Raw genomic sequence first — 27,894 nt, 5'->3', positions numbered from 1 at the left:
TTTTGATAACCTGGACTCCGTCAGGTAAATTTTCATTTCTACAGAATCTATTAGAGTCCCTAGGAAGGAAACCCTCGTGAGAGGAGATAGAGAACTCTTTTCTTCGTTCACTTTCCACCCATGTGACCTCAGGAATGCCAGAACTATCTCTGTATGAGATTTGGCAATGTGAAAGCTTGACGCCTGTATCAGGATATCGTCCAGGTAAGGAGCCACCGCTATGCCTCGCGGTCTTAGGACCGCCAGAAGTGAGCCCAGAACCTTTGTAAAAATTCTTGGGGCTGTAGCCAACCCGAATGGAAGAGCTACAAATTGGTAATGCCTGTCTAGAAAGGCAAACCTCAGGAACTGATGATGATTCTTGTGAATCGGAATGTGAAGGTAGGCATCATTTAAGTCCACTGTGGTCATGTACTGACCCTCTTGGATCATGGGTAAAATGGTTCGAATAGTTTCCATCTTGAATGACGGAACTCTGAGGAATTTGTTTAGGATCTTTAAATCCAAAATTGGTCTGAAGGTTCCCTCTTTTTTGGGAACCACAAACAGATTTGAATAAAACCCCTGTCCTTGTTCCGTCCGCGGAACTGGATGGATCACTCCCATTACAAGGAGATCTTGTACGCAGCTTAGGAATGCCTCTTTCTTTATCTGGTTTGCAGATAATCTTGAAAGGTGAAATCTCCCTTGTGGAGGAGAAGCTTTGAAGTCCAGAAGATATCCCTGAGATATGATCTCCAACGCCCAGGGATCCTGAACATCTCTTGCCCACGCCTGGGCGAAGAGAGAGAGTCTGCCCCCTACTAGATCCGTTGTCAGATAGGGGGCCGCTCCTTCATGCTGTCTTAGAGGCAGCAGCAGGCTTTCTGGCCTGCTTGCCCTTGTTCCAGGACTGGTTAGGTTTCCAGGCCTGTCTGGAATGAGCAACAGTTCCCTCTTGTTTTGAAGCGGAGGAAGTTGATGCTGCTCCTGCCTTGAAATTTCGAAAGGCACAAAAATTAGACTGTCAGCAATAATTTCTTTCAAACCAGGCCCGAATAAGGTCTGCCCCTTGAAAGGAATGTTGAGTAATTTAGACTTTGAAGTTACATCAGCTGACCAGGATTTGAGCCATAGCACCCTACGCGCCTGGATGGCGAATCCGGAATTCTTAGCCGTTAGTTTAGTCAAATGAACAATGGCATCAGAAACAAATGAGTTAGCTAGCTTAAGAGTTCTAAGCTTGTCAACAATTTCAGTCAATGGAGCTGTATGGATGGCCTCTTCCAGGGCCTCAAACCAGAATGCCGCCACAGCAGTGACAGGCGCAATGCATGCAAGGGGCTGTAAAATAAAACCTTGTTGAATAAACATTTTCTTAAGGTAACTCTCTAATTTTTTATCCATTGGATCTGAAAAAGCACAACTGTCCTCAACCGGGATAGTGGTACGCTTTGCTAAAGTAGAAACTGCTCCCTCCACCTTAGGGACAGTCTGCCATAAGTCCCGTTTAGTGGCATCTATTGGAAACATTTTTCTAAATATAGGAGGTGGGGAAAAGGGCACACCGGGCCTATCCCACTCCTTACTAATAATTTCTGTAAGCCTTTTAGGTATTGGAAAAACATCAGTACTCACCGGCACTGCATAGTATTTATCCAGCCTACACAATTTCTCTGGCACTGCAATTGTGTCACAGTCATTCAGAGCAGCTAATACCTCCCCAAGCAATACACGGAGGTTCTCAAGCTTAAATTTAAAATTAGAAATCTCTGAATCAGGTCTCCCCGATTCAGAGACGTCACCCACAGACTGAAGCTCTCCGTCCTCAGGTTCTGCATATTGTGACGCAGTATCAGACATGGCTCTTACAGCATCTACGCGCTCTGTATCTCGTCTAACCCCAGAGCTATCGCCCTTGCCTCTCAATTCAGGCAATCTGGATAATACCTCTGACAGGGTATTATTCATGATTGCAGCCATGTCCTGCAAAGTAATCGCTATGGGCGTCCCTGATGTACTTGGCGCCATATTAGCGTGCGTCCCTTGAGCGGGAGGCGAAGGGTCTGACACGTGGGGAGAGTTAGTCGGCATAACTTCCCCCTCGACAGACCCCTCTGGTGACAATTCTTTTATAGATAAAGACTGATCTTTACTGTTTAAGGTGAAATCAATACATTTAGTACACATTCTCCTATGGGGCTTCACCATGGCTTTTAAACATAATGAACAAGTATCCTCTGTTTCAGACATGTTTGTGCAGACTAGCAATGAGACTAGCAAGCTTGGAAAACACTTTAAAGCAAGTTAACAAGCAATATAAAAAACGTTACTGTGCCTTTAAGAGAAACAAATTTTGACAAAATTTGAAATAACAGTGAAAAAAGGCAGTTACACTAACAAATTTTTTACAGTGTATGTAACAAGTCAGCAGAGCATTGCACCCACTTGCAAATGGATGATTAACCCCTTAATAACAAAAACAGAATAATAAATGACAAAAACTTTTTTTAAACACAGTCACAAGAACTGCCACAGTCTACTGTGATTGTTACCCTCCTCAAACACGAATTTGAAGCCTTTTGAGCCCTTCAGAGATGTCCTGTATCTTGCAGAGGGAAGCTGAATGTCTCTGTCAGTATTTTTAGCTTCACAGAAAAGCACTAAAATAGGCCCTTCCCACTCATATTGCAACAGTGGAAAGCCTGTTACTAGGCAAAAATCAAGCCAGCCATGTGGAAAAAAACTAGGCCCCAATAAGTTTTGTCACCAAACATATATAAAAACAATTAACATGCCAGCAAATGTTTTATATTACACTTTTATAAGAGTATGTATCTCTGTTAATAAGCCTGATACCAGTCGCTATCACTGCATTTAAGGCTTAACTTACATTAATCCGGTATCAGCAGCATTTTTCTAGCAAATTCCATCCCTAGAAATATGTTAACTGCACATACCTTATTGCAGGAAAGCCTGCACGCCATTCCCCCTCTGAAGTTACCTCACTCCTCAGAATATGTGAGAACGGCAGTGGATCTTAATTACTTCTGCTAAGATCATAGAAATCACAGGCAGATTCTTCTTCTAATGCTGCCTGAGATGAAACAGTACACTCCAGTACCATTTAAAAATAACAAACTTTTGATTGAAGTTAAAAAACTAACTATAATACACCACTCTCCTCTTACTACGTCCATCTTTGTTGAGAGTTGCAAGAGAATGACTGGATATGGCAGTGAGGGGAGGAGCTATATAGCAGCTCTGCTGTGGGTGATCCTCTTGCAACTTCCTGTTGGGAAGGAGAATATCCCACAAGTAATGGATAATCCGTGGACTGGATACACTTAACAAGAGAAAAAAACAAAAAAAACACTGCAATGCGTCTGTTAGCAGGGGAATAGCCGCATTTATACGGGTGTTAGGTCTGCTTATAAAGTTCACGTGTTGTATGGATAGCTAAGGGGTGGGGTTCCCATAGTGAGTTTTTATATATATAACTCAACAATTCTATGTAAAAATGATATATAAAGACAAATATACGATCATATGCAGTGAACAAGATGACAGTAATAAAAACCACACCACAGTTGTCTTACAAAGAACTAACAAATCCGCCACATAATTTCCGACTAACGTAAAAAACAACCTTCAATTAAGATAATAATATAACTATATAAACGATACAAGTAAAACTATTTTTATACATCGTAGAATATCACGGACAACTGAGTAAGACACTGTGCTCAATTGTAAACATGATCAGCCAATTGAATTGAATCAGGAAATCGCCTCTGAACTGTGAATGGTCAGAAGCACTCTGACGCATGTACAAAGTAAACAGCAATAACCTGTGACTAATAGACAGATCGAACAACCAATAGACATACCTCACTCCTCCTGGTAATAGCCTATCACAAAGAGAAGGAGAGACTTGGAAACAAATAAATACTAACAAACAGAGCCGGTGCGTACCCCTCTGAAGAAGCGTGATGTGAAACACGTGTCAGGGGCGTACATGTGAGGAGCATTGACCTATTTTTCATATGCACTAGATCATCTTGAATTGAAGGTGCAGCAACTCTTTTTTTCGCACATATCTCCTTTTGCCTTTTTGTGTACAAGTACATATTCTATTTGCTAGCCACCTCATAACAAACAGGTCTTTGATTTAATACAGACTACTTAATTACTTTTGTTAAGTTTGTTATCAGTGATTATAAATAGTGCACAGACCCACACAACTTGCATTTTAGCCACAGGAGTGAGTACAATGTTAACTACAGGGCACACATGAACTAGCAGTGTCTAACTGGGAAAACCTGTCAAAATGCACTGAGATAAGAGGCGGCCTTCAATGGCTTAGACATTAGCATATGAGCCTACCTAGGTTTAGCTTTCAACAAAGAATACCAAGAGAACAAAGTAAATTTGATGATAAAAGTAAGTTGTAAAGTAGTTTAAAATTACATGCCATATATGAATCATGAACGTTTCATTTTGACTTGACTGTCCCTTTAAATAATGAGTGATATGGTAAAACGACTAAAGCGCTCTTTAAACTGAAATTTTTGAGACGTTAACAGTTGACCAATACAATTAATTTTGGTTTTAAAATACATAACTGGTATATTAAATTGACATTTTATAAGATATTGACATCACCGAGTGTGGCACTGTGAGTTATTTTTTAAAGGGCCACTAAAGTCAAAATTAAAGTTTCATGATTATGATAGAGCATGGAATTTAAAAAAAAAACTTTCCGTATGCTTCCATTTTAAAAATGTGCTGATTCTTTTTACATGCAACTTTCTGAGGCTCCAGCTCCTACTGAGCATGTGCAAGAATACAGTACATATATATATATGTATTTTGTAATAGTTGTCACATGGTACGGGGGAGGGAAAAATTTGTATTAAAGGGACAGTATATGCCAATTTTCATATAACTGCATGTAATAGACACTAATATAAAGAAGAATATGCACAGATACTGATCTAAACATCCAGTATAAAACCTTTTAAAAACTTACTTAGAAGCTCCCAGTTTAGCACTCAAGGCCGTATTGGCCTACCAGGGCACCAGGAGATTTCCCAGTGGGCTGCAACAGCTGGGGCTGGCCAGCTACAATTTAATGGGGTAGTGCGGCTGTATCTCCTCAAGTCAAGTTACATTGTGAAACACACTGTTTTCAGTGTCTTCTCCACATCACACTATGGATAATCATTTTCACATAGTGAAATCATCTAAAAACATTTATGCAAAGAATATTCCAGTGTACAATGTCCCTTTAACTTTAAAATTTGCCAGAAACTATTCTACTGATCATTTCAAATTCAAAAATAAGTGCTATTGCATTGTATTTTTGTGTATTGCTCAGTTATTCAATTCTACTGTAGTTTGTGGTCCTTTAGTGGCACTTGGATTGAGGACAGACCCAGCCTTTGGTTCCATCCTTGTCATATTTCTGCCATGTAAGGGGGATAGCCAGGCTCAGTGTTACCCTCCTCTTCACTCCCCCCACATGGGCACCATGCACATTATTTTATTATTAATATATATTTGTTCTTTATTTTCAAACTTTATGCAAAAGATAAGGCAAACATGGTCACATTATAGTATTATTTTGGCACAGTGCTCATAAATGGTTGCCAGCCCCTGGGCCAGGTGGTTTGCTTTTGACCACAAGGCAGCAGAACACAAATAAGAATAGAACAGTTTTTATCCTCTTGAGTGAAAATATTGCCTTCAAGTATTGAAGATATTTTGTAAATATTGTTATGTCATTTTATTTACAGCTTTACATCTTTCCATGTCTATTCCTGTTCGCAATGTGTTTCAGTCTGTGCTTTTTTCACTTCTGCTTTGCCTAGCTCATATGCCAGTTGTAATTTCTGAAGTCCTCGTGCCATGAATGCCGCACGTTCATCACCTCCAAATAGTACGATCCACTCTCTAAGCTCTGTGTCACAGGACTGAGTGTGCTGGGGTACACTGATAGAGTTGGCATTTTTACATAGTTCCGATTTTGTCCTCGCTGGGAGAGCAGGAAAACTACGCATTTTTGCTTCCATTGAACCTGCATGCCAACAAGAGAACAAGAGAACAGCATTAAAGAACACAGTTGATTAATTCTTTCTTGTTGGATAAAAATAACAATTGACAGAAATGAATGTGGTTCATTTCTAAATGGAATTTAATTTTCATTTGAAATAAATATAACAGAAAAACAACTGTAAATGTAATACATTTTAAGAACAGTTAATAAACATTTAAAGGGACATTACCGTCAAAATCTAAATGCACACAGATTAATTACATCTTTGAACAGAAACATATTTGCAATATATTTGTATTAGCAAAAATGCTTCTAGTAAAAGTTATTACTGTTTTAGTGTTAACATTTTATCTAGATATTGTCACTGCACTCTCATTTTAAATAATGCAGCTGCTAAGATCATCATAGGGGCTTGAACCATGTCAGCAATGAACAAATTGAGTCATTACCAGATGGTAAAAGAACCGTAGGGTCTCTGAGCAAGAGCTATGTTTAAAATGCTGGTGCACGGTGCATACTTAAATACACTTTTGAAACAGCTATAGCTTTTATTAGAAGCATTTTTGCTAACGCATGTATATTACAAATTTGCTTCTGTTCAATACCGAAATGCACCCATGTGGTTTACAATTTTAGCTGGAATATCCCTTTAAGCAAAGATACATTTTATTACAATTGAGAAGAGTTGAAGTATAAGAAAGAAGAAGAAGGAACACGTTTTTGTCCCATGGGCAGTACTAGCTCAGATGAGTGCTTTTTTGAACAAACAGAATACGCAAAAGCTTTATGATATTTTTCAAGTACAATAGAAATAGGGAGAAAAAAAAACAGACAGAATATCACTAGTTAGAGGGACATTAAATTAATTTGTATGTGACGTCTAAAAGAGGACATTTTAATATATAATACACTCACAGTTTAAAAAAATAAATAAAAAAACTGCAAAAAAATAAATACAATTCCTGTGCTAAAAAATTAAATGTTTCTTTCATGATTCAGATAGAGCATAGAATTTTATACTACGTTTCTTTGTTCTTTTTTTATCTTTTGTTGAAAAGCAGGGACGTAACCTCAGGGGCGTGCACATGTCTGGAGCACTATATGGCAGCAGTTTTGCCAGAATGTTGTTATCCATTTGCAAGAGCACTAGATGGTAGCGTTATTTCCTGCCATTTAGTGCTCCAGACAGCTATATAGGTATCTCTTTACCAAAGAACACCAGTGGAATGAAGCAAATCTGATAATAAAAAAAAATTGTATGTTCTGTCTGAATCACAAAATATTTTTTTTTAGGTTTTACTTCTCTTTATATGATTTATGCTTCTGTGGTGTGTCACTGTCTACCTATAGAGGGCTAGAGTACGAGGGGGGTTATAGAAGCTGTTTGTGCATGCCGGAAGTAGCAAGTTGAACGTAAACACGTTCGCTCAAACGCAATTTAATTTTACGTGCTTCGGGGAATTGCGACCTCAGAGCTCTGGTTAACTGTCAAGCTAAAAAAAAAGTTTCACAAAACACATAAAAAATACATTTAAAAGTACAGTTACACACATAATAACTGTATAATAAAATATTGCATTAAAAAGTTATAAGAGCTGAAAGATATGAGGTCTTAAGTGTTAAAAAAAAAGTCATGCAAAATCTTTAAAATAGAGATACATACATATACATGTCTAAATATGTGTGCGTATATATATATATATATATATGTTTACATATGTATTTATGTGTATATATGTATTTAAAGACATATATACACATATAAACACATAAAAACATATACAATATATAATAAAGATAGAAAAAATACCAGGGTATATAAGATTACCCTAGAACAGCAAGGGATAAATAAACGGCACACATAAGAGACTTTCAAAAATTTAATAATAATAAGTTCCCAAAATACACTTCAGTATATAGCAATATCTTATCTGTCAATTTCAGTCACCACTAAAGACAGCAAAATCTAAAACATTTAAAGTGCACTGAGACCTAATTCTTTCCCTATACTATAAATCTCAGAAAAAACATCATAAACAATCAGGGGTTAACCAGAAAACTTATGTTTATAACGAATTGTACATAGAATCTAATGTTTATAGGACATATATAGTAGGTAGGCAAAATACATGTTATATATATGGCTGCAGTCCAAACAGGGGTGAACTATATTGTATATAGAAAAGCGCTTTTTTCCTTTTTGGTATGTACCAGGGAATCTCCTCTTAAGGCAAATGGATATGCCGCAGTTAGTGCTGCTGTATAGGGAGTCTCTAGCAAGTATAGTAATTCAGTTGGAAAACACAGCATATACTTAGCTTAAGTCCTCCGGTTTTTGTTGCTTCCACTTTTCTTCTGCTTGCAAGCACCTGTGATAATTGCTTGGCGTGTGACGTCAACAGACAGTGGGAGTGGTGTAGCGTCACCAGGGACTGTGAGTGGCTGTAAACGGAAGGATCCAGTTGAATCAATCTTTACGTTGTCAGTTTTGCCAAGAACTTTGACAAAAGGCTGTATCACAATGTTATATGTATGTTCACCTATCGTATAGGCACATCTTCCATTGCACTCCAATAGCACACTCCTCAAACCACTTACTCCACTGTCGGAGTCACACCAGGAAAATTCGTAGCTCACTTGAAATGTACAGCTGCATGTATAGAGCCAAAATGTCTCTGAAGAAACATGAGATTCAGGGAATAGGTCTAGTCAGGTGCACTAGAAATTCTGGCCCACGGTACATTCGACAGGTACCTGGGTTCTCATAAACACATAGTGCCAACGCACGTTTCTCCCCCACCTCCAGTATGTGTTACAGGGGATCATCAGGGCATATAGAGTCCTCAATGGACTTCCTCTTTTATGCAGATATCTAATTGCTTACAGGTGTTTTTTCCCAAGTATCCTTGCAACACCTTAAAGCTGTATCACTTTTAACCCTGTATCAAAAAGCCTCTCAAAACTCAAAATTGTGTTAGAAAGTAATAGATACATATATGTTGGTTCAACCTAATTCCTGGTTACCCCCAATACTTTCAATTACACAACAGAAGAGAGATAGAAATTACTCTCTATCCTGGCGCACACTTCAAACAGATGTTTATTATATTTAAAACGAATGAAAATTTATAAAAAGTGGACAAATTCAAGCTTATCATTTAAACCTTTTGGGAACCTAGTTCCCAGTCTGTAGATCCATTTCGCCTCTTTTTGCAGGAGGACCCTATCATTATTGCCACCACGTCCATTTGTGATGCCTTTATCTATTATGATAAATTTCAATGAATCTACATTTTTATTATGTACATTACAAAAATGCCTAGCAACGTTAGTTTCTCTGGAGTGGAGAATATTGTCTCTGTGCTCCTGTACTCGGTCCTTCACCAATCTTTTCGTTTTTCCAACATAGAAGACCGGACAGCAGCACCGCAGAAGATATATCACCCCTTCCGATTTGCAATTGAAAAAGAATCTTATGTCAAAGATCTTTCCATCCTGGACAGAGAATTGTTTAGTGCTATCCATGTGGGCACAGTATACACAGTGCCCACATGGAAAGCTACCCTTAATACCTCTGTCCTTTCTCAGCCAGTCAGAGGCCGAGGGGCCCCTTGAAAATTGGCTCCTCACCAATTTGTCCTTTAAGCTCTGTGCTTTTCTAGCCGTCAACAATGGGGTATCCCCCATCACACTGTTCACTTTTTCATCAAGGGATAAGATGTGCCAATTTTTCTTAAAAGCTGACCTTAAACTCTCCCATTGATTATTGAAGTTAGCGATAAATCTAATCTTGCTATTTTCATTTTTAGAGTTGTTACTATATAGTAAATCATCCCTGGACATATTTCTGGCTTTCCAGAGAGATTTCTTAAGGCACTTATTGGAATAGCCTCTTTTTAGGAATCTCTCTTTCTAAACTAACGTTGCTAGGCATTTTTGTAATGTACATAATAAAAATGTAGATTCATTGAAATTTATCATAATAGATAAAGGCATCACAAATGGACGTGGTGGCAATAATGATAGGGTCCTCCTGCAAAAAGAGGCGAAATGGATCTACAGACTGGGAACTAGGTTCCCAAAAGGTTTAAATGATAAGCTTGAATTTGTCCACTTTTTATAAATTTTCATTCGTTTTAAATATAATAAACATCTGTTTGAAGTGTGCGCCAGGATAGAGAGTAATTTCTATCTCTCTTCTGTTGTGTAATTGAAAGTATTGGGGGTAACCAGGAATTAGGTTGAACCAACATATATGTATCTATTACTTTCTAACACAATTTTGAGTTTTGAGAGGCTTTTTGATACAGGGTTAAAAGTGATACAGCTTTAAGGTGTTGCAAGGATACTTGGGAAAAAACACCTGTAAGCAATTAGATATCTGCATAAAAGAGGAAGTCCATTGAGGACTCTATATGCCCTGATGATCCCCTGTAACACATACTGGAGGTGGGGGAGAAACGTGCGTTGGCACTATGTGTTTATGAGAACCCAGGTACCTGTCGAATGTACCGTGGGCCAGAATTTCTAGTGCACCTGACTAGACCTATTCCCTGAATCTCATGTTTCTTCAGAGACATTTTGGCTCTATACATGCAGCTGTACATTTCAAGTGAGCTACGAATTTTCCTGGTGTGACTCCGACAGTGGAGTAAGTGGTTTGAGGAGTGTGCTATTGGAGTGCAATGGAAGATGTGCCTATACGATAGGTGAACATACATATTGTGATGATAGCAGGATGTGATGTCACTAGCTGGTGGGCGGGGCTTAGGTCCGGTGTCTGTGTCGCAGTTAGTTTAGTACAATCAACCTGTCTGGATGTGTATTGCTATGCTCTGTAATAAAATAGAGTTGTACCATCATTGCTGTGTCCTGCATATGTCCTGCATCTCATGACATGGTGTCAGAAGTTCTGGACTACGCTTCTGTTTCTGATGATGACGATGTCAAAGTTTACCCCACCTGAGCCTTTTGACTTTTCTCAGCCTGCAGCTTGGCCCACATGGCGTCAGCGGTTTCAGCGCTTCAGGATTGCATCCAAACTGAACAAGGAGAGTGGTGAAGTACAAGTTAATTCTCTTTTATACTCTATGGGGAAAGATGTAGAGCCAGTGTTCAATGCTTTTACTTTCCAAGAAGGGGAAGAAGTTAACTTTGATATAGTTATGGATAAACTCAGTGCCCACTTTGTGCCCAAAAGAAATGTGATTCATGAGAGAGCTTGTTTTCACAAACGTAATCAGCGTGTGGGAGAATCTGTGGAGTCATTTTTGCGCAGCCTGTATGAATTAGCTGAATTCTGTGAGTTTGGTGTTGCTAAAGAAGAGCAAATCAGAGACAGAATAGTTATTGGAATTGCAGATGCTGAAGTCTCCCTGAAGCTGCAGTTAGAGCCTGATTTAACATTAGACGGGGCTATTAGGATGGCCCGCCAGAGTGAACTGGTGAAAAAGCAAAGTGCTGATCTGAGGTCTGAGAGTATTGTGGATGAAGTACAACAGTCTAGGAAAATTGCTAGTGAAAGGCACAGTGTGAGCGGTAGATCTAAAATACTGGAAAGGCCTAGAAGTGGATGGGCGCAACATGGCCGATGCACACGGTGCTACCGGGCTCATGATCAGAGTGCTATATGCCCGGCCAGAGATAAAAGATGCAGAAAATGTAACAGAATAGGCCATTTTGAAGTGGTGTGTAAAACTGAATACATTAAGGAGATGCAGGTGGACAGTGACCAGGAGGGTCAGGAAGTGTCTTTTGTGGGGTCTGTTGTGGAACGGACAAGCTCAGAGGAAGATTGGAAAGTTACCTTTACTGTAATGGGAGCCAATGTTGATTTTAAGATTGACACAGGAGCAGATATCACTGTAATGTCTTTTGCTGAATTTATGAGACTGCCTCGACAGCCCCAGCTGGCGAAGGTTACTACAAATGTTCATAGTCCTGGTGGCCGCATTGATTGTGTGGGGAAATTTCTTGCCAGCTGTGAGTACAAACAAAGGAAGTTCACCATGTGGGTGCATGTGATCCGAGGTCATTGTGTTAACAGTTTATTGAGCAGAAAAGCAGCCTGTGACTTGGGCCTCGTGGCCAGAGTGAATGAGATCTCTGAAGATATGTTTGGCGAGTTGGGCCTACTGAGCTGCAAACCTGTCCGTATAGCACTTAAAAGTGACGCAGTCCCGTACAGTATTTCTACTCCTCGTAGAATTCCGTTCCCGCTCATGCCTCAAGTGGAGAAAGAGCTCATGCGCATGAAGTCTATGGGGGTTATTGAAGAGGTTGTTGAAGCAACTGATTGGTGTGCCCCCATTGTTCCAGTTGCAAAGAAAAACGGAAAGGTGCGCATCTGTGTGGACCTGAAAAGGTTGAATGAGGCAGTGAAGAGGGAGAGATTTGTGCTGCCGACACTGGAAGATATAGCCCCGAAGTTGGCTGGGGCGAAGTTCTTTTCCACATTAGACGCTTCTAGCGGCTTTTGGCAGATCCCCCTGGATCCAAAGTGCCGCAAACTGACTACCTTTATCACTCCGGTAGGTCGGTTCTGTTTCTGCAGACTTCCCTTTGGGATATCCTCCGCTCCTGAGATCTTTCAGAGGGAAATGAGTTCTCTCCTGAGTGGCCACGTGGGCACAGCAGTCGTCATGGACGACATTCTAGTGTATGGGTCTACAGTGGAGGAGCATGATCAGCGTTTGAGTTGTGTGCTGCAGGCTATCAAAGAGTCTGGGCTGAAGCTGAATAAAGAAAAATGTCATTTTAGGAAAACTGAATTATGCTACTTTGGGCATATCATCAACGGGGATGGCATCAAGCCGGACCCCGAGAAAATTCGGGCTATCGAACAGATGAAAAGCCCTTCTGATGTACATGAGCTGAGACAGATATTGGGCCTAGTAAATTACGTGGGCAAGTTTCTTCCAGATTTATCTACAGTTTTGCACCCTATCACAGAGTTGCTTAAGAAAGATGTTGCCTGGGTCTGGGGACCCTCACAAGAAATAGCGTTCCTGCATGCTAAGTCCATGCTGGGGTCTGCCCCAGTGCTGGGGTTCTACGACCCTTCAAAAAAGACTGTGGTTAGTGCTGATGCAAGCAGTTATGGGTTGGGGGCTGCACTCCTGCAGCTGAATGACAACAAACTACAGCCCATCGCCTACTGTTCCCGCACACTGACGGCTGCGGAGTCAAAATACGCTCAAATTGAGAAAGAGTGCCTGGCTGCAGTTTGGGCCTGTGAGCGCTTTCAGCGTTATCTAGTGGGTTTGGAGAAATTTAGTCTGGAAACTGACCACAAACCGCTAGTCCCTCTTATCAATTCTTATGACATCGACAAAACACCCTTGAGATGCCAGAGACTTTTAATGAGACTGCTCAGGTTCAATGTTCAGGCAGTGCATGTGCCGGGGAAGCAGCTGGTTGTGGCAGATACACTGTCCAGGCTCCCGCTGGCTGCTGCTGAAGAATCCTCTACAGAATCGGATGTCCAAGTCAGGATGTAATTTGTTTGTTCATGTTTTCTAATCTATCTGTTTTTTATAATGTTCTAAAACAAAATGTTGTGTATACCCTGTTGGTGTACCTTGTTGTTTAATATATGTGAATGTATGCTTTGCCTTTGAAAAAGGGGAAGATGTGATGATAGCAGGATGTGATGTCACTAGCTGGTGGGCGGGGCTTAGGTCCGGTGTCTGTGTCGCAGTTAGTTTAGTACAATCAACCTGTCTGGATGTGTATTGCTATGCTCTGTAATAAAATAGAGTTGTACCATCATTGCTGTGTCCTGCATATGTCCTGCATCTCATGACACATATAACATTGTGATACAGCCTTTTGTCAAAGCTCTTGGCAAAACTGACAACGTAAAGATTGATTCAACTGGATCCTTCCGTTTACAGCCACTCACAGTCCCTGGTGACGCTACACCACTCCCACTGTCTGTTGACGTCACACGCCAAGCAATCATCACAGGTGCTTGCAAGCAGAAGAAAAGTGGAAGCAACAAAAACCGGAGGACTTAAGCTAAGTATATGCTGTGTTTTCCAACTGAATTACTATACTTGCTAGAGACTCCCTATACAGCAGCACTAACTGCGGCATATCCATTTGCCTTAAGAGGAGATTCCCTGGTACATACCAAAAAGGAAAAAAGCGCTTTTCTATATACAATATAGTTCACCCCTGTTTGGACTGCAGCCATATATATAACATGTATTTTGCCTACCTACTATATATGTCCTATAAACATTAGATTCTATGTACAATTCGTTATAAACATAAGTTTTCTGGTTAACCCCTGATTGTTTATGATGTTTTTTCTGAGATTTATAGTATAGGGAAAGAATTAGGTCTCAGTGCACTTTAAATGTTTTAGATTTTGCTGTCTTTAGTGGTGACTGAAATTGACAGATAAGATATTGCTATATACTGAAGTGTATTTTGGGAACTTATTATTATTAAATTTTTGAAAGTCTCTTATGTGTGCCGTTTATTTATCCCTTGCTGTTCTAGGGTAATCTTATATACCCTGGTATTTTTTCTATCTTTATTATATATTGTATATTTACTATAAGGGTGGCACCATTTAGAGCAAATTAGCAATATTACCTACTCTCTCACACCCCCTACATTTTTTTTTACATAAAAACATATGTATACATATATAGACATTCCTATAAATGCATTGGAACCCTTTGCAGTCAAGTAGCAGAAAACATGTAAAATCATATTTATGCAATATTTTTTTAATAAAGTGTTTAACTATGTATTTACTGTAAATATTTCACATTCTAATGTGCTTCACATACTGTAAGTATATTTAACAAAAAATTATCATATATATATATATATATATATATATATATATATATATATATATATATATATATATATATACTGTATATGTGCTCATAAGTTTACATACCCTGGCAGAATTTATGAAGCCATTTATTATCAAGCAACTGTGTTTACTCTTTTTAAATCATAATGACAACAGAATTTACCCAAATGACCCTGATCAAAAGTTTACATACCCTGGTGATTTTGGCCTGATAACATGCACACAAGTTGACACAAAGGGGTTTGAATGGCTATTAAAGGTAACCATCCTCACCTGTGATCTGTTTGCTTGTAATTAGTGTGTGTTTATAAAAGGTCAATGAGTTTCTGGACTCCTGACAGACCCTTGCATCTTTCATCCAGTGCTGCACTGACGATTCTGGATTCTGAGTCATGGGGAAAGAAAAAGATTTGTCAAAGGATCTGTTGGAAAAAGGTAGTTGAACTGTATAAAACAGGAAAGGGATAAAAAAAAGATATCCAAGGAATTGAGAATGCAAATCAGCAGTGTTGAAACTCTAATCAAGAAGTGGAAAATGAGGCGTTCTGTTTGATAACATACTGCATTCATCTTGCCATCAATTCTGACAAAATTTCCTGTGCCTTTGTAGCTCACACATCCCCAAAACATCAGCGATCCACCTCTGTGTTTCACAGTAGGAATGGTGTACTTTTCATCATAGGCCTTGTTGACTCCTCTCCAAATGTAGCGTTTATGGTTGTGGCCAAAAAGCTCAATTTTGGTCTCATCACTCCAAATGACTTTGTGCCAGAAGGTTTGAGGCTTGTCTCTGTGCTGTTTGGCGTATTGTAAGCAGGATACTTTGTGGCATTTGCGTAGTAATGGCTTTTTTCTGGAGACTCGACCATGCAGCCCATCTTTCTTCAAGTGCCTCCTTATTGTGCATCTTGAAACAGCCACACCACATGTCCTTTATTTCACCTGAAGGTATTTGTGGGTTTGTCTTTGCATCCCAAACAATTTTCCTGTCAGTTGTGGCTGAAATTTTAGTTGGTCTACCTGACCGTGGTTTGGTTTCCACTTCTTTATTAGAGTTTGAACACTGCTGATTTGCATTCTCAATTCCTTGGATATCTTTTTTATATCCCTTTCCTGTTTTATACAGTTCAACTACCTTTTTCCCACAGATCCTTTGACAATTCTTTTTCTTTTCCCATGACTCAGAATCCAGAAACGTCAGTGCAGCACTGGATGAAAGATGCAAGGGTCTGTCAGGAGTCTAGAAACTCATTGACCTTTTATACACACACACTAATTACAAGCAAACAGATCACAGGTGAGGATGGTTACCTTTAATAGCCATTCACACCCCTTTGTGTCAACTTGTGTGCATGTTATCAGGCCAAAATCACCAGGGTATGTAAACTTTTGATCAGGGTCATTTGGGTAGTTTCTGTTGTCATTAAAGGGATATTCCAGCCAAAATTGGAAACCATATGGATGCATTTCAGTATTGAACAGAAGCAATTTTGTAATATACATGTATTAGCTAAAATGCTTCTAATAAAAGCTATAGCTGTTTCAATATGTATTTACATATGCAACGTGCACCAGCATTTTATACACAGTACTTGCTTGTACCATCTGGTAATGATTCAATTTGTTAATTGCTGACATGACACAAGCCCCAGTGATGAGCTGAGCCGCTGCAGTATTTAAAATGTGGGTGCAGTGACAATACCTAGCTATGCTTCACATGAACGTGCAGAGAAAAATGTTAACTTTAAAACAATGATAACTGTTACTAAAAACATTTTTGCCAATACATGCTTATTGCAAATATGTTTCTATTCAAAGATGTAATTAATCTATGTGCATTTAAATTTTAACTGGAATGTCCCTTTAAGATTTAAAAAGAGTAAACACAGTTGATTGATAATAAATGGCTTCAGTCAAGTTTTTGTGTTATCATTCATATTCTCTGAAAATTGGCCAATAAATCATAAATTCTGCCAGGGTATGTAAACTTATGAGCACAACTATATATATATATATATATATATATATATATATATATATATATATATATATATATATATATATATATATATATATATATATATATAATATGATGTATTTACGAATAAATAGAACATATTCTGCTACGTGAAGAACATTGGAATGTGAAATATTCCTATTTCATGATCACAGCGTGAATGAATGGGGCACCCCACTGACAGGCATAGGATCACAGGGCCGTGCACCCTGTCCCTCTGATCACTAGCCTGGGGTGCCCTCCATCACTCCTGAGACATGGAGAAATAATGCGGGTGCACCAACACAGGGCTCAGAGGAGTGCTAACATTCCAGGACATCAACGCCATACAGCGCTCGTAATTAAGAGGTTAAGACTTGGCTGATATGTTATTCTATAGCGAATCTACAGAAATGTCTTGTTACTGCAAGGTGTTTTCTGTCCGTTTATTATAAACTTTAAAAAAAATTAAGATAACAGCATAAATAGTACTCTTTCCCAGGTATAACAGAAATCTGTTGCGTTCAGTTTCCTATTAAGAGTAATAAAATCTAGTTTTTTTCTCAACAAATCACAGTGAGGAGCTTATAGATAGTTGCAAGGCTTTGAAGCACCATTTACCTCACGTTTGGTGTAATAAACAGTGCATCTTGATAAAGTATTGTGATTTCATTTTGCTGTCAAGTGCCAGAAGTCTATTGATTACTCTCAAATGTCAAACTGTAAATCAATTACATTTATTTGTCAGTAATGACTTTATAAAGGCTTTTTAAAATAACTACAGTGAAATAGCACTTCATGCCCAGCAACTTACAGAAGTCCTCTTGGTTTTTCTAAATGTATTGTCCCTTATGAGATCAATATTTTTCACTCACTGTCACTGCGAAACAGTACAGACTTATGTGTTGTCAAATAATACAAACCAGATACCAGTGTGAGTAAAAGCTCATAAAAACAAACTTCCACTCATAAACAGTTAAATGCATTAAGGCCTAGATTACAAGTGGAGTGCTGGTGTACGATAAATAACCAGCCTTGACAAGTGGCTGCTTATTGCTACCGCGAACTTGAGATCAGATCTCTGGTTAATTTTATAAATGTCCCCCAATAGCCCCCAAAATAAGGTTTAGTGTTGGTTTTATTAAAACAAAACATGTAGCGTCTTTAATGTTTAAAATAACAAGTGCTCAAATCAGCTTTTAGGGGTTAAAGTTAGGGGATGTGGGGGAAACATATATATTTACACTTTGCTGCCCATCACTCCACAACTTACCTCCTTCACTGTGCTAGGTTCTCTGCTGTGTCTCATGGCATGAGAACGAGGCTCCCATTGGAGCCCATGTAAGTGCGTTCTCGTGAGCGCAAAGCTCCCAGGCAATGTGAACGCGAGGTTGTGTTCGCATTGCATCTAACTTGTAATACCAGCGCACATTTGCGTGCGCTGGTATTACTGAGTGGAGCTCAAATATCGTGTAAGTGCAACTAGTTTGCTCTCCACTTGTAATCTAGTCCATAGAACTGTATTTAACCCCTGCAAAGAAGTTAAAGGGACACTCAAGTCAAAATTAAACTTCATGATTCAGATACAGCATGCAATTTTAAACAACTTTCCAATTTACTTCAAAATGTGCACAGTCTTTTTATATTTGCACTTTTTGAGTCACCAGCTCCTACTGAGCATGTGCAAGAATTCACAGCTTATAAGTATATGCATTTGTGATTGGCTGATGGCTGTCACATGATACAGGGGAGTGGAAATAGACATAACTTTGCAATTTATTTAACAAAAATGTACTATTAATTTGAAGTTCAGACTAAGTGCTATTGCATTGTCTTCTTATCATGCCTTTGTTGATTATGCAAATCTACAGTGTTGACTGGTCCTTTAAACATATAAAGTCCGCTCCAGAGCAGCAATGCATTACTAGATGAACACATCTGGTGAGCCAATGACAAGAGGCATGTGTAACCACCAATCACCAGCTAGCTCCCAGTAGTGCATTGCACTTCCTGAGCCCACCTATATATGCTTTTCAGCAAAGGCTACCAAGAGAACAAATTCAATTTGATAACAGAAGTTAAAGGGACAGTATACACTCATTTTCATATAACTGCATTTAATAGACACTACTATAAAGAATAAGATGCACAGATACTGATATAAAAATCCAGTATAAAACTGTTTAAAAACTTACTTAGAAGCTGTCAGTTTGGCTCTGTTGAAAAGGTAGCTGGAAAGCCCACTGCAAGTGGCGAATAAGACACTCCCCCCTCCCCCTTCTTTTGCATATGAAAAGACCCTTTACACAAACAGGAGCAAGCTGGAGAAGGTAGCTGACGGTATTCACATAAAACTTTGGGGCTTGGTTAGGAGTCTGAAGATCAGAGCAATGTTATTTAAAAATAAGCAAAACTATACATTTATTTTTTTTAAAAACTTTATGGGCTTTATAAATAGATCATCTACAAAACATTTATGCAAAGAAAAAAGTGTGTATAATGTCCCTTTAAATGAAAAGTCTCTTCATATTGAATGCTCTATCTGAAGTGTGAACGTTTAATTATAATGTACATGTCCCTTTAAATAAATAAATAAATCTCTAAAAAAAAAATGTTAATAAAATCTGGAGTCCACAATCTAAACAGTGTGGCAAAACAACCTAGAACTTCAGAAAAAAAGTGATTGTTAATAAAAAAAAAGTTTCTAAAGAGTTAAAAAAATGAAACATGCACCCACATCACTGATTACATGCAAAACTCCAAATCAGTGTCCCCCTAAATCCAGTTTTGTGTGCGGCCCAGCAGTGAAACAGTTTGGGCTAGATAACAAGTGGGGCGCTAAATTATCGCGTTTGCCCATTTGACTGGTTATTAGCTCTCTGAAAATTAACCAGAGATTAGATCTCTGGTTTATTTTCTAAAAATGCCCTCAAAATAGAGGGCATTATAGTTTTTTATTTAAAAAAAAAAAAAAAGCAGCATTTTTTTAAAAATAAAAAATAACTGCACTAGGCAGTTTTGGGGCTTTAAAGTTGGTGGGAGTGGCAATGAAAAGTGCCTTTATATTGCGGTCTATGGGAACTGTATCTTCCCAGTAAATATATACACATACAAACACATAAGTATATATGTATATAGTCATATACATATATATTTAAAAAGATTCCCCATCGCTGTGCGACTTACCCCCTTCCCTGCGCGAGGGTCTGATGCCATCTCTGACGGCATCAGAACGAGGCTCCCATAGGAGCCAATGGAAGCGTGCTCTTGTGAAGGAAATGTTTCCTAGCAATACGAATCCGGCTTCATCCAATCGTTGCGTGCCCCACGACTAAATGAAGCCAGATTCATCATCACTCAGCTAAATCAAGTATGTTTACCATCTTTAATTAAATGGTAAATATTTTACAAAGGAAAGCGCCTTTAAATATTTTAATGAATTAAAGTGCCACTATTTGTATAAATAATTTTATTTACTGTGTTTTAATCTAATAAACTTTACCATCACTTTAAAGAACAAACATGAAACCTAAAATTCATATAACCAGTTAACCACACAATAAAAGTGCATGGGAGTGACTGTGAACGTATAGTACTGAAATGCACGTCTCAGTTCAGTGGTGCCTGTATTAATGAGTGCTGACAATGTAAGCAGAGCTGTGAGAGAAACAGTGCCACGTTTAAATGCCACCCATTCACAATGTTGGCACTATGACAAATTGACATACACTGAGAGTTTGGTCTGAAACCATATTTGCATAAAACTGCAGATAGAGCTGCAGGGCATTTGTTTTTTTCTCATAAAGCTAAAAGCTTTTGTGCCAAAGTAACAAAGCAATGTTCATTAAGAAATTAACAGAATTCAAAGTGTTAGAGTGATGACATTTTCCTAACAGAATATACTTACTTTAAAATGTACAATAGTCTTTCTGTTTTCCTGTTATATTTCCAAATCACTTCTAAATAATTGATGATATAGGTTATTTTCTTACTTGGTTCGCAATTCTCAGCCTGCCCAACTCAGTAGTCTGTTTTTTTCTCTAATGACATTTAGGACAGAAACCAATCAGAAATGTAGCCATATGGCTCATTGTCTCTAACTTGCGGTAGTTTCTCACTGCTTTAACACACGTGCTTTACAGGCCCTTTCCGATCTCGGTCTGTACGGGCCTATCTCCCTGCGTGCATGACATAAAAGTACAATGCCAGCAATTGCTTTGAAGAAAATCGGCTTTTTGTTTTATTTTTATCAATGTAAGAGAGTTGGTAACATTTTTGCAGCAAATTGTTTGAATACTGTTTGACTACTGCTTCTTGGGTAAGCGCAGCAGCTATTATGTATAAAGTGGGTGGGACCGCTCTATACGTCACTACACTGCAAGAAAGAACACAGAAAGGGCGGAGGGAAACGTTTTATCAGTAACTACAAAAAACAAGATTTTTTATTAAATGTAGGATATCTATTTATGTATGTAGCAGTTTGCACTGGGCTAGGACTTTAAAAGCAATTAACATTTTGTAGAAACATTTAATTTACCATCACTTTAAAATGGATGTCTGAAAAGCGCAGCAGACTTCTCTTTAGAGAAGAGAAAGCAACTGCCTAGGGACACTTGAGCTGAAGGGGGCACCTATTTCCAGCATGTAAAATGCTTGAATCATTCTTCTAGAGCTCACTGCTGGTCCAGAACAAACTCATAAAGTATTAAGTGCCTAGGTGGCTGTAATATTCAACAAATCTCCATGTTCCATCTCAAGATATAGAATATTATTTAATATTTAATGAGTTATACTTTATATAGAATCCCATGATTCAGTGGTACGGCAATTACATGTTAGACAAAAGACGGAACACAAATCTAGTATAAGCCTAAAATATTAATAAGTGTGTTACTTGGATTAATCTTTATTTTAAATATCTTAGCCCTCATAGCTTTAAAACAAATAAAAATGCTATGGAAATAAATATGTTACGGTAAAGTCAGAAATCCGTGTAATCCTAGGATTACCCGGGTAAACCTGACATTACACACATTTTTTGAAACAACACATCCCTAGATTGGGATGAAGAAGAAAGAAATGCCTCTAAACACAAGACTAATGGCTAGATTACGAGTTTTGCGTTATGAGTGAAAAAGCAGCGTTATGGGTTATAACGCTGCTTTTTCACTCCCGCTGGTATTACGAGTCTTGCAGGTTTAGGGGCACCGCACACTTTTTTTTTTAACTTACGCAATTTGCGTAAAGTCTTTTTTTAATGGGACTTCCATAGCGCCGGTATTACAAGCTTTTTCTCGGAGGCCAAACAGTGAGCGGTACAGCCTATCCCGCAAGATTCGTAACGCAATCTAAAGTCAGTAGTTATGAGTTTTATGCTACAAAGTTGTAGCATAAAACTCATAACTAAAGTGCTAAAAAGTACACTAACACCCATAAACTACATATTAACCCCTAAACCAAGGCCCTCCTGCATCGCAAACACTAAAATAAAATTATTAACCCCTAATCTGCCGCTCCAGACATCGCCGCCACTATAATAAACATATTAACCCCTAAACCGCCGCACTCCCGCCTTGCAAACACTAGTTAAATATTATTAACCCTAATCTGCCGCCCCTAACATCGCCGCCACCTACCTACATTTATTAACCCCTAATCTTCCGCCCCAACGTCGCCGCCACTATACTAAATTTATTAACCCCTAAACCTAAGTCTAACCCTAACCCTAACACCCCCTAACAAATATAATTAAAATAAATCTAAATAAAAATTCCTATCATTACCTAAATTATTCCTATTTAAAACTAAATTCTTACCTGTAAAATAAACCCTAAGCTAGCTACAATATAACTAATAGTTACATAGTTACACCAATCAGCCAATAGAATGCGAGCTCAATCCTATTGGCTGATCGGATCAGCCAATAGGATTGAAGCTCAATCCTATTGGCTGCTTGCCTCAGCCAATAGGATTTTTTCACCTTTAATTCCGATTGGCTGATAGAATTCTATCAGCCAATCGGAATTCAAGGGACACCATCTTGGATGACGTCATTTAAAGGAACCTTCATTCGTTGTTAGTCACCGGAAGAGGATGCTCCCGCCGGATGTCTTGAAGATGGAGCCGCTCCGCGCCGGATGGATGAAGATAGAAGATGCCGTCTGGATGAAGACTTCTGCCCTTCTGGAGGACCACTTCTGCCGGCTTGGATGAAGACTTCTCCCGGCTTTGTTGAGGACTTCTTGCCACTTGGATGAAAACTTCTCCTGGCTTCGTTGAGGATGGATGTCCGGTCTTCAAAACTGTAAGTAGATCTTCGGGGGTTAGTGTTAGGTTTTTTAGGTGGGTTTTATTTTTAGATTAGGGCTTTTGGGCTGAAAAAGAGCTCAAGCCCTTTTAAGGGCAATGCCCATCCAAATGCCCTTTTCAGGGCAATGGGGATCTTAGTTTTTTTTAGTTAGGATCTTATTGGGGGTTTGGTTGTGTGGGTGGTGCGTTTTACTGTTGGGGGTTTTTTGTAATTTTTTTTACAGGTAAAAGAGCTGATTTCTTTGGGGCAATGCCCCGCAAAAGGCCCTTTTAAAACCGTTTAGGCTAGGGTTTTTTTTTTTATTTTAGGGGGGCTTTTTTATTTTGATAGGGCTATTAGATTAGGTGTAATTAGTTTAAATATCTGATAATTTTTTTTTATTTTGTGTAATTTAGTGTTTGTTTTTTTGTAATTTAGGTAATTGTATTTAATTAATTTAATTTATTTAATTGTAGTGTAATGTTAGGTGTTAGTGTAAGACAGGTTAGGTTTTATTTTACAGGTAAATTTGTATTTATTTTAAGATTAGGGGTGTTTAGACTCGGGGTTCATGTTAGGGTGTTAGGTGTAAACATAAAATTTGTTTCCCCATAGGAATCAATGGGGCTGCGTTACGGAGCTTTACGCTGCTTTTTTGCAGGTGTTAGACTTTTTTTCAGCCGGCTCTCCCCATTGATGTCTATGGGGAAATCGTGCAGGAGCACGTAAAACCAGCTCACCGTGGCTTTCAGCAGCGCTGGTATTGGAGTGCGGTATGGAGCTCAATTTTTCTGTACGCTCACTTCTTGCCTGTTAACGCTGGGTTTATGAAAACCTGTAATACCAGCGCTGTAGGAAAGTGAGCGGTGACAATAACGTGCAAGTTATTACCGCACCCCTCATACCGAAAAAATCTAGCCGTAAGATTGTAGGAAGATTTAAGGAAATTATTTTTAAAATGTAACCTTTATTGTTTCATAAAGATAAAAAGACAGCTTCATGCAAATGAATACCCTGTTAGCTGCCCACATACAAAGACAAATTAAGAGCACTTCAACACTGGTACAAGTAAATAATAACTCCAATTTATATTAATTGTGGTTATCGTTGATAGTCAAAATACTGATAAATGTGTGAGAGGTTGCTTTGTATCCACAGGTTCATGTAGATCCCCACAAAAATCAGGACGACTGGGTTAGCCTGTATACTATTGTAGTATAATATATTAATGTGAAGAAGAGATTTCAGATTAATGTTAAATTAAAGATCAGAAACGCTATTGCTGTATCTGCGTGCTGATCCGCAGTAATGGTCTAATAAATTAATTTCTAAATTAAGGCTAAATCAGTTGTGTCAGAAATCAGCAATACCTATATAATATCTCTTTGTATCATCCTTTTGAACATAATTATCATTAAGGTTATTGCCTTATTGTTGTAAAGATTTCTAGCTTATTGTGGGTCACCAGGTATACGTATATTTACTCTGAAGGTAAGTACACTCACCCCAGTTGGTTACTCTGTGTATTGTATATATGTTTGATGCGGTGACTCAATGCACTCTGAGAAGATTTATCATGTTACATCGGGCTTTACCCGCAGCCACTTGGGTAATGTCAGGTTTATAACTTTATATGTGTGTATATATATATATATATATATATATATACACATATATATATATACATACAGTATACACAAAAAGATCAGCACTCACCAACAGACCCATCCACTCTGTGTCCTGCTAAAAACGTATCCAAATAGGCAATCTTGTTGATCAGGACCCGGTGTGAATCCCAAACGAACACCAAGAACAAGCAGGCACCAAGAGAAATATCAACCACCTTTATTGTGTCATATTAAAACACATAACATTTCGGCCCCAAACAGAGGCCTTGGTCACATGAAAAAAACACAACGTGTAACAACAAACCCCTAAGCTAGTGTCTAATAAAGCCTCTAAGGATGACCTGATTCGCTGCCGAGATGACCGCGAAAACTCCCATCATCAAGCTAAGCTGGAACAAATACGATGTATACAGACGTCATAAGACCTTGTCCGTTGTCATGGCAACGTATAAACAAACCGCGTCAGCTAATAACAGCACGCCGAGTCACCTGGGCATTCGACACACCCTCAGCTAGCGGAGTTGGAGTTCTTATCGTCGCCATGGCAACTCAGTATCAACAACAGAATGTAAGACATGCTGGCTGTGAGCGCAAGTAAAAAATGCGGCACTTCAGACATCCTACTAACCTATTAAAGTGCACATAAGTCAACATTTAGTGGATCGCATGCAGAGCATAACTAGGCACTACTAATGGATATATAGCAATTGTTTTGGCAACAAGCCTATAATCAAAAACTTCAATGCTATCCATAGCCTAAACCGCATCTAAAGCATACCGAATCCACTAATGACATCAGAAAATGTTTTGAGGAGAGGAAGCTCACAGTCCTATTTGTAGAAGCAGCTATAATCAACCATGGTATTCAGTCTCCTAGATGAGATAGTGTCCAGTAGATGGATTCACCTTGATTCCAGCCTAAGTAGGGCTTTAGCACGATCTCCACCACGTCTGGGTTTCGGAACATGGTCTATCAATATTGTGATGGTTTTCCCAACATAATACAGGGAACATGGGCAAATGATGATGTAAATCACATGATCTGATGTACACGTCAAGCTATGGTGAATTTGAAAGAGCTGGTTAGTATGTGGGTGATGGAACCCTTTTCCTGTAATCATTCTATTACATGTTGTACAGTTTCCACATCTGTGGCATCCTTTCTTGCCAAATGGCAACCATGTGCCCTATACCAATCTTGGTGGTGGAATGTCTTCAAACGGTAAACTCGCATCAGTGGACAACATCGAACAATGTTGCTTAACTACCTCACCAAAAGGTGGTGTGGCATTCTCAACAAATGTTCACACGACCTGATGCTGTTGGTCATAGGGGAGGTTTCCAGACTTAAGATTGTGGTTAAAGCTGACATCTCACTTATTAAGGATAAACTTCTACATATCTTAAACCAAGACTCTGAGATTGATTGGCTTAATAAGTTATCAGCGCAAGTTGCTAAATATAAACAAGAATTGCTTGCATTTAAAAACAAAAAATATAACACAGTCGGAAATGACTACAGGGAAAGAAAGGTGTATAAATGTTTATACGGTAAAAATGACACACCCTATCAGAGAGGAGGAAGGTTTAATAAGAACAGACGGGTTAACTTTCAGACAGTTGACAGCAGTGGAGGTGACTCCTCCAGGAATGAGGTTATTGGCCCTCAACAAGCGCCAATTTCTACAAGTGGAGTTAGCACTAGGTCCTCCCAGAGACCCCCTTTACCTGTGGGGTCGGATACAGACACCATAGGAGGGGCGGCAGGAAACACCACAAAAAAAGTCACTGCACACAAACAGAAACAATAGTATTTAATCTCAGTTCCTGTCCACTGTCCACTGAAGAATACTCATTATTAAACAAAGGTTTGTTTTTTGTTCCCACCCCTAAACGCATTGCCTTTGATCTACAAATTGATCTGTTTAGTTTTCAACGTTAACTTAAATTGAGAGATCATTTTAAAAACAGTCCAGCATATGCACAAAAACCTTTTAGAGTTGGGAGCACTTTTGAGCCGACTAATACTCACACTTCCATTAAAACTTTCACTTGAATGTGCAATTCAGACATTGCCAAACAAGTGGTCTCTAAGTCTAGGATTTGGGATAATCTGACAACACTTGAGAGGAGTGCTTTGAAAACTCTGGCAGAGGACAGCACCATTATGATTTGGCCCGCCAATAAGGGCGGGACTATTGTGTTGTTAGATTGTACACAATACCAGACAGCATTATGCTAACTTGTAGATGAGTCTACTTATCGTAAATTAACCTTTAATCCAACTAATACATTCAAACAACAAGTGGATAAATTCTTGGGTTTAGCTCTCAATGCTAATTTCATTGATGAGGAAGTATAGTGTTTTTTGGCAGTGGATAATCCAATCTGTTCAATATTATATCTTTTACCCAAGATACACAAATGCTTCTCTAATCCCCTTGGACATCTGATTGTTTCCGCCAGGGGGTCACTTTTTCAACCCCTGGCGGAATATATTGATTACTTCCTACAGCCTGTAGTTAAATCCACCTACTCTTATCTCAGAGATTGTTCGAAACTCATCTCTCAACTCAATAACTTTGATGATGTACAACCATCTGATACAGAAAAAAACTCGTTATTGCATTATAGTAGTTTTCACCCACAATTTCAGAAGACAGGGGTTAGCTCCTCTCAGCTCCTGCGTGTTGTCCGTAACAATACCGAGGCGGCTCACAAGAAGAAGCAATTGGAAACAATGTCCCAACAGTTTCTTAACAGAGGATATTCAGAGTCCATTTTAAAAGCACAATGTGAGACAGCACGTATCCTCAACCAACAGTCCATTACCTCTAAACCAACGAAACCAGTGGATTAACACTTGAATTTTATTAAGACATATACACCAGCTTCTGGAGCAGTCCAGAGGATTGTTAAGCAACATTGGCCAATCTTGTCCACTGATGCGAGTTTACAGTTTGAAGACATTCCACCACCAAGATTGTTATACAAAAGGTCAAGGAATCTGAATCAAGACTGATCTGATCAAAAGTTACCTAAAGAGCACGTGGTTGCCATCTGGCAAGAAAGGATGCCACAGATGTGGAAACTGTACAACATGTAATG

General features: G+C 38.8%; 1 protein-coding gene across 1 annotated transcript in view; it reads right to left on the bottom strand.

Annotated features, from left to right (window-relative positions):
* Positions 1-5,519: 5,519 nt before the first annotated feature.
* LOC128659619 (uncharacterized) overlaps positions 5,520-27,894 on the bottom strand; it is a 38,425-nt gene continuing 16,050 nt past the window's right edge. Inside the window, exon 5 of the mRNA XM_053713203.1 lies at positions 5,520-6,058. Within this exon, the coding sequence (XP_053569178.1) occupies positions 5,796-6,058 (263 nt within the window). The 3' untranslated portion in view covers positions 5,520-5,795. The remainder of the gene's footprint in view (positions 6,059-27,894) is intronic.

Source organism: Bombina bombina, chromosome 5 (assembly GCF_027579735.1).
Source record: "Bombina bombina isolate aBomBom1 chromosome 5, aBomBom1.pri, whole genome shotgun sequence".
Taxonomy (NCBI): domain Eukaryota; kingdom Metazoa; phylum Chordata; class Amphibia; order Anura; family Bombinatoridae; genus Bombina; species Bombina bombina.
The sequence above is the reverse complement of the archived record's forward strand: the minus strand, read 5'-3'. Positions and strand labels throughout refer to the sequence as shown.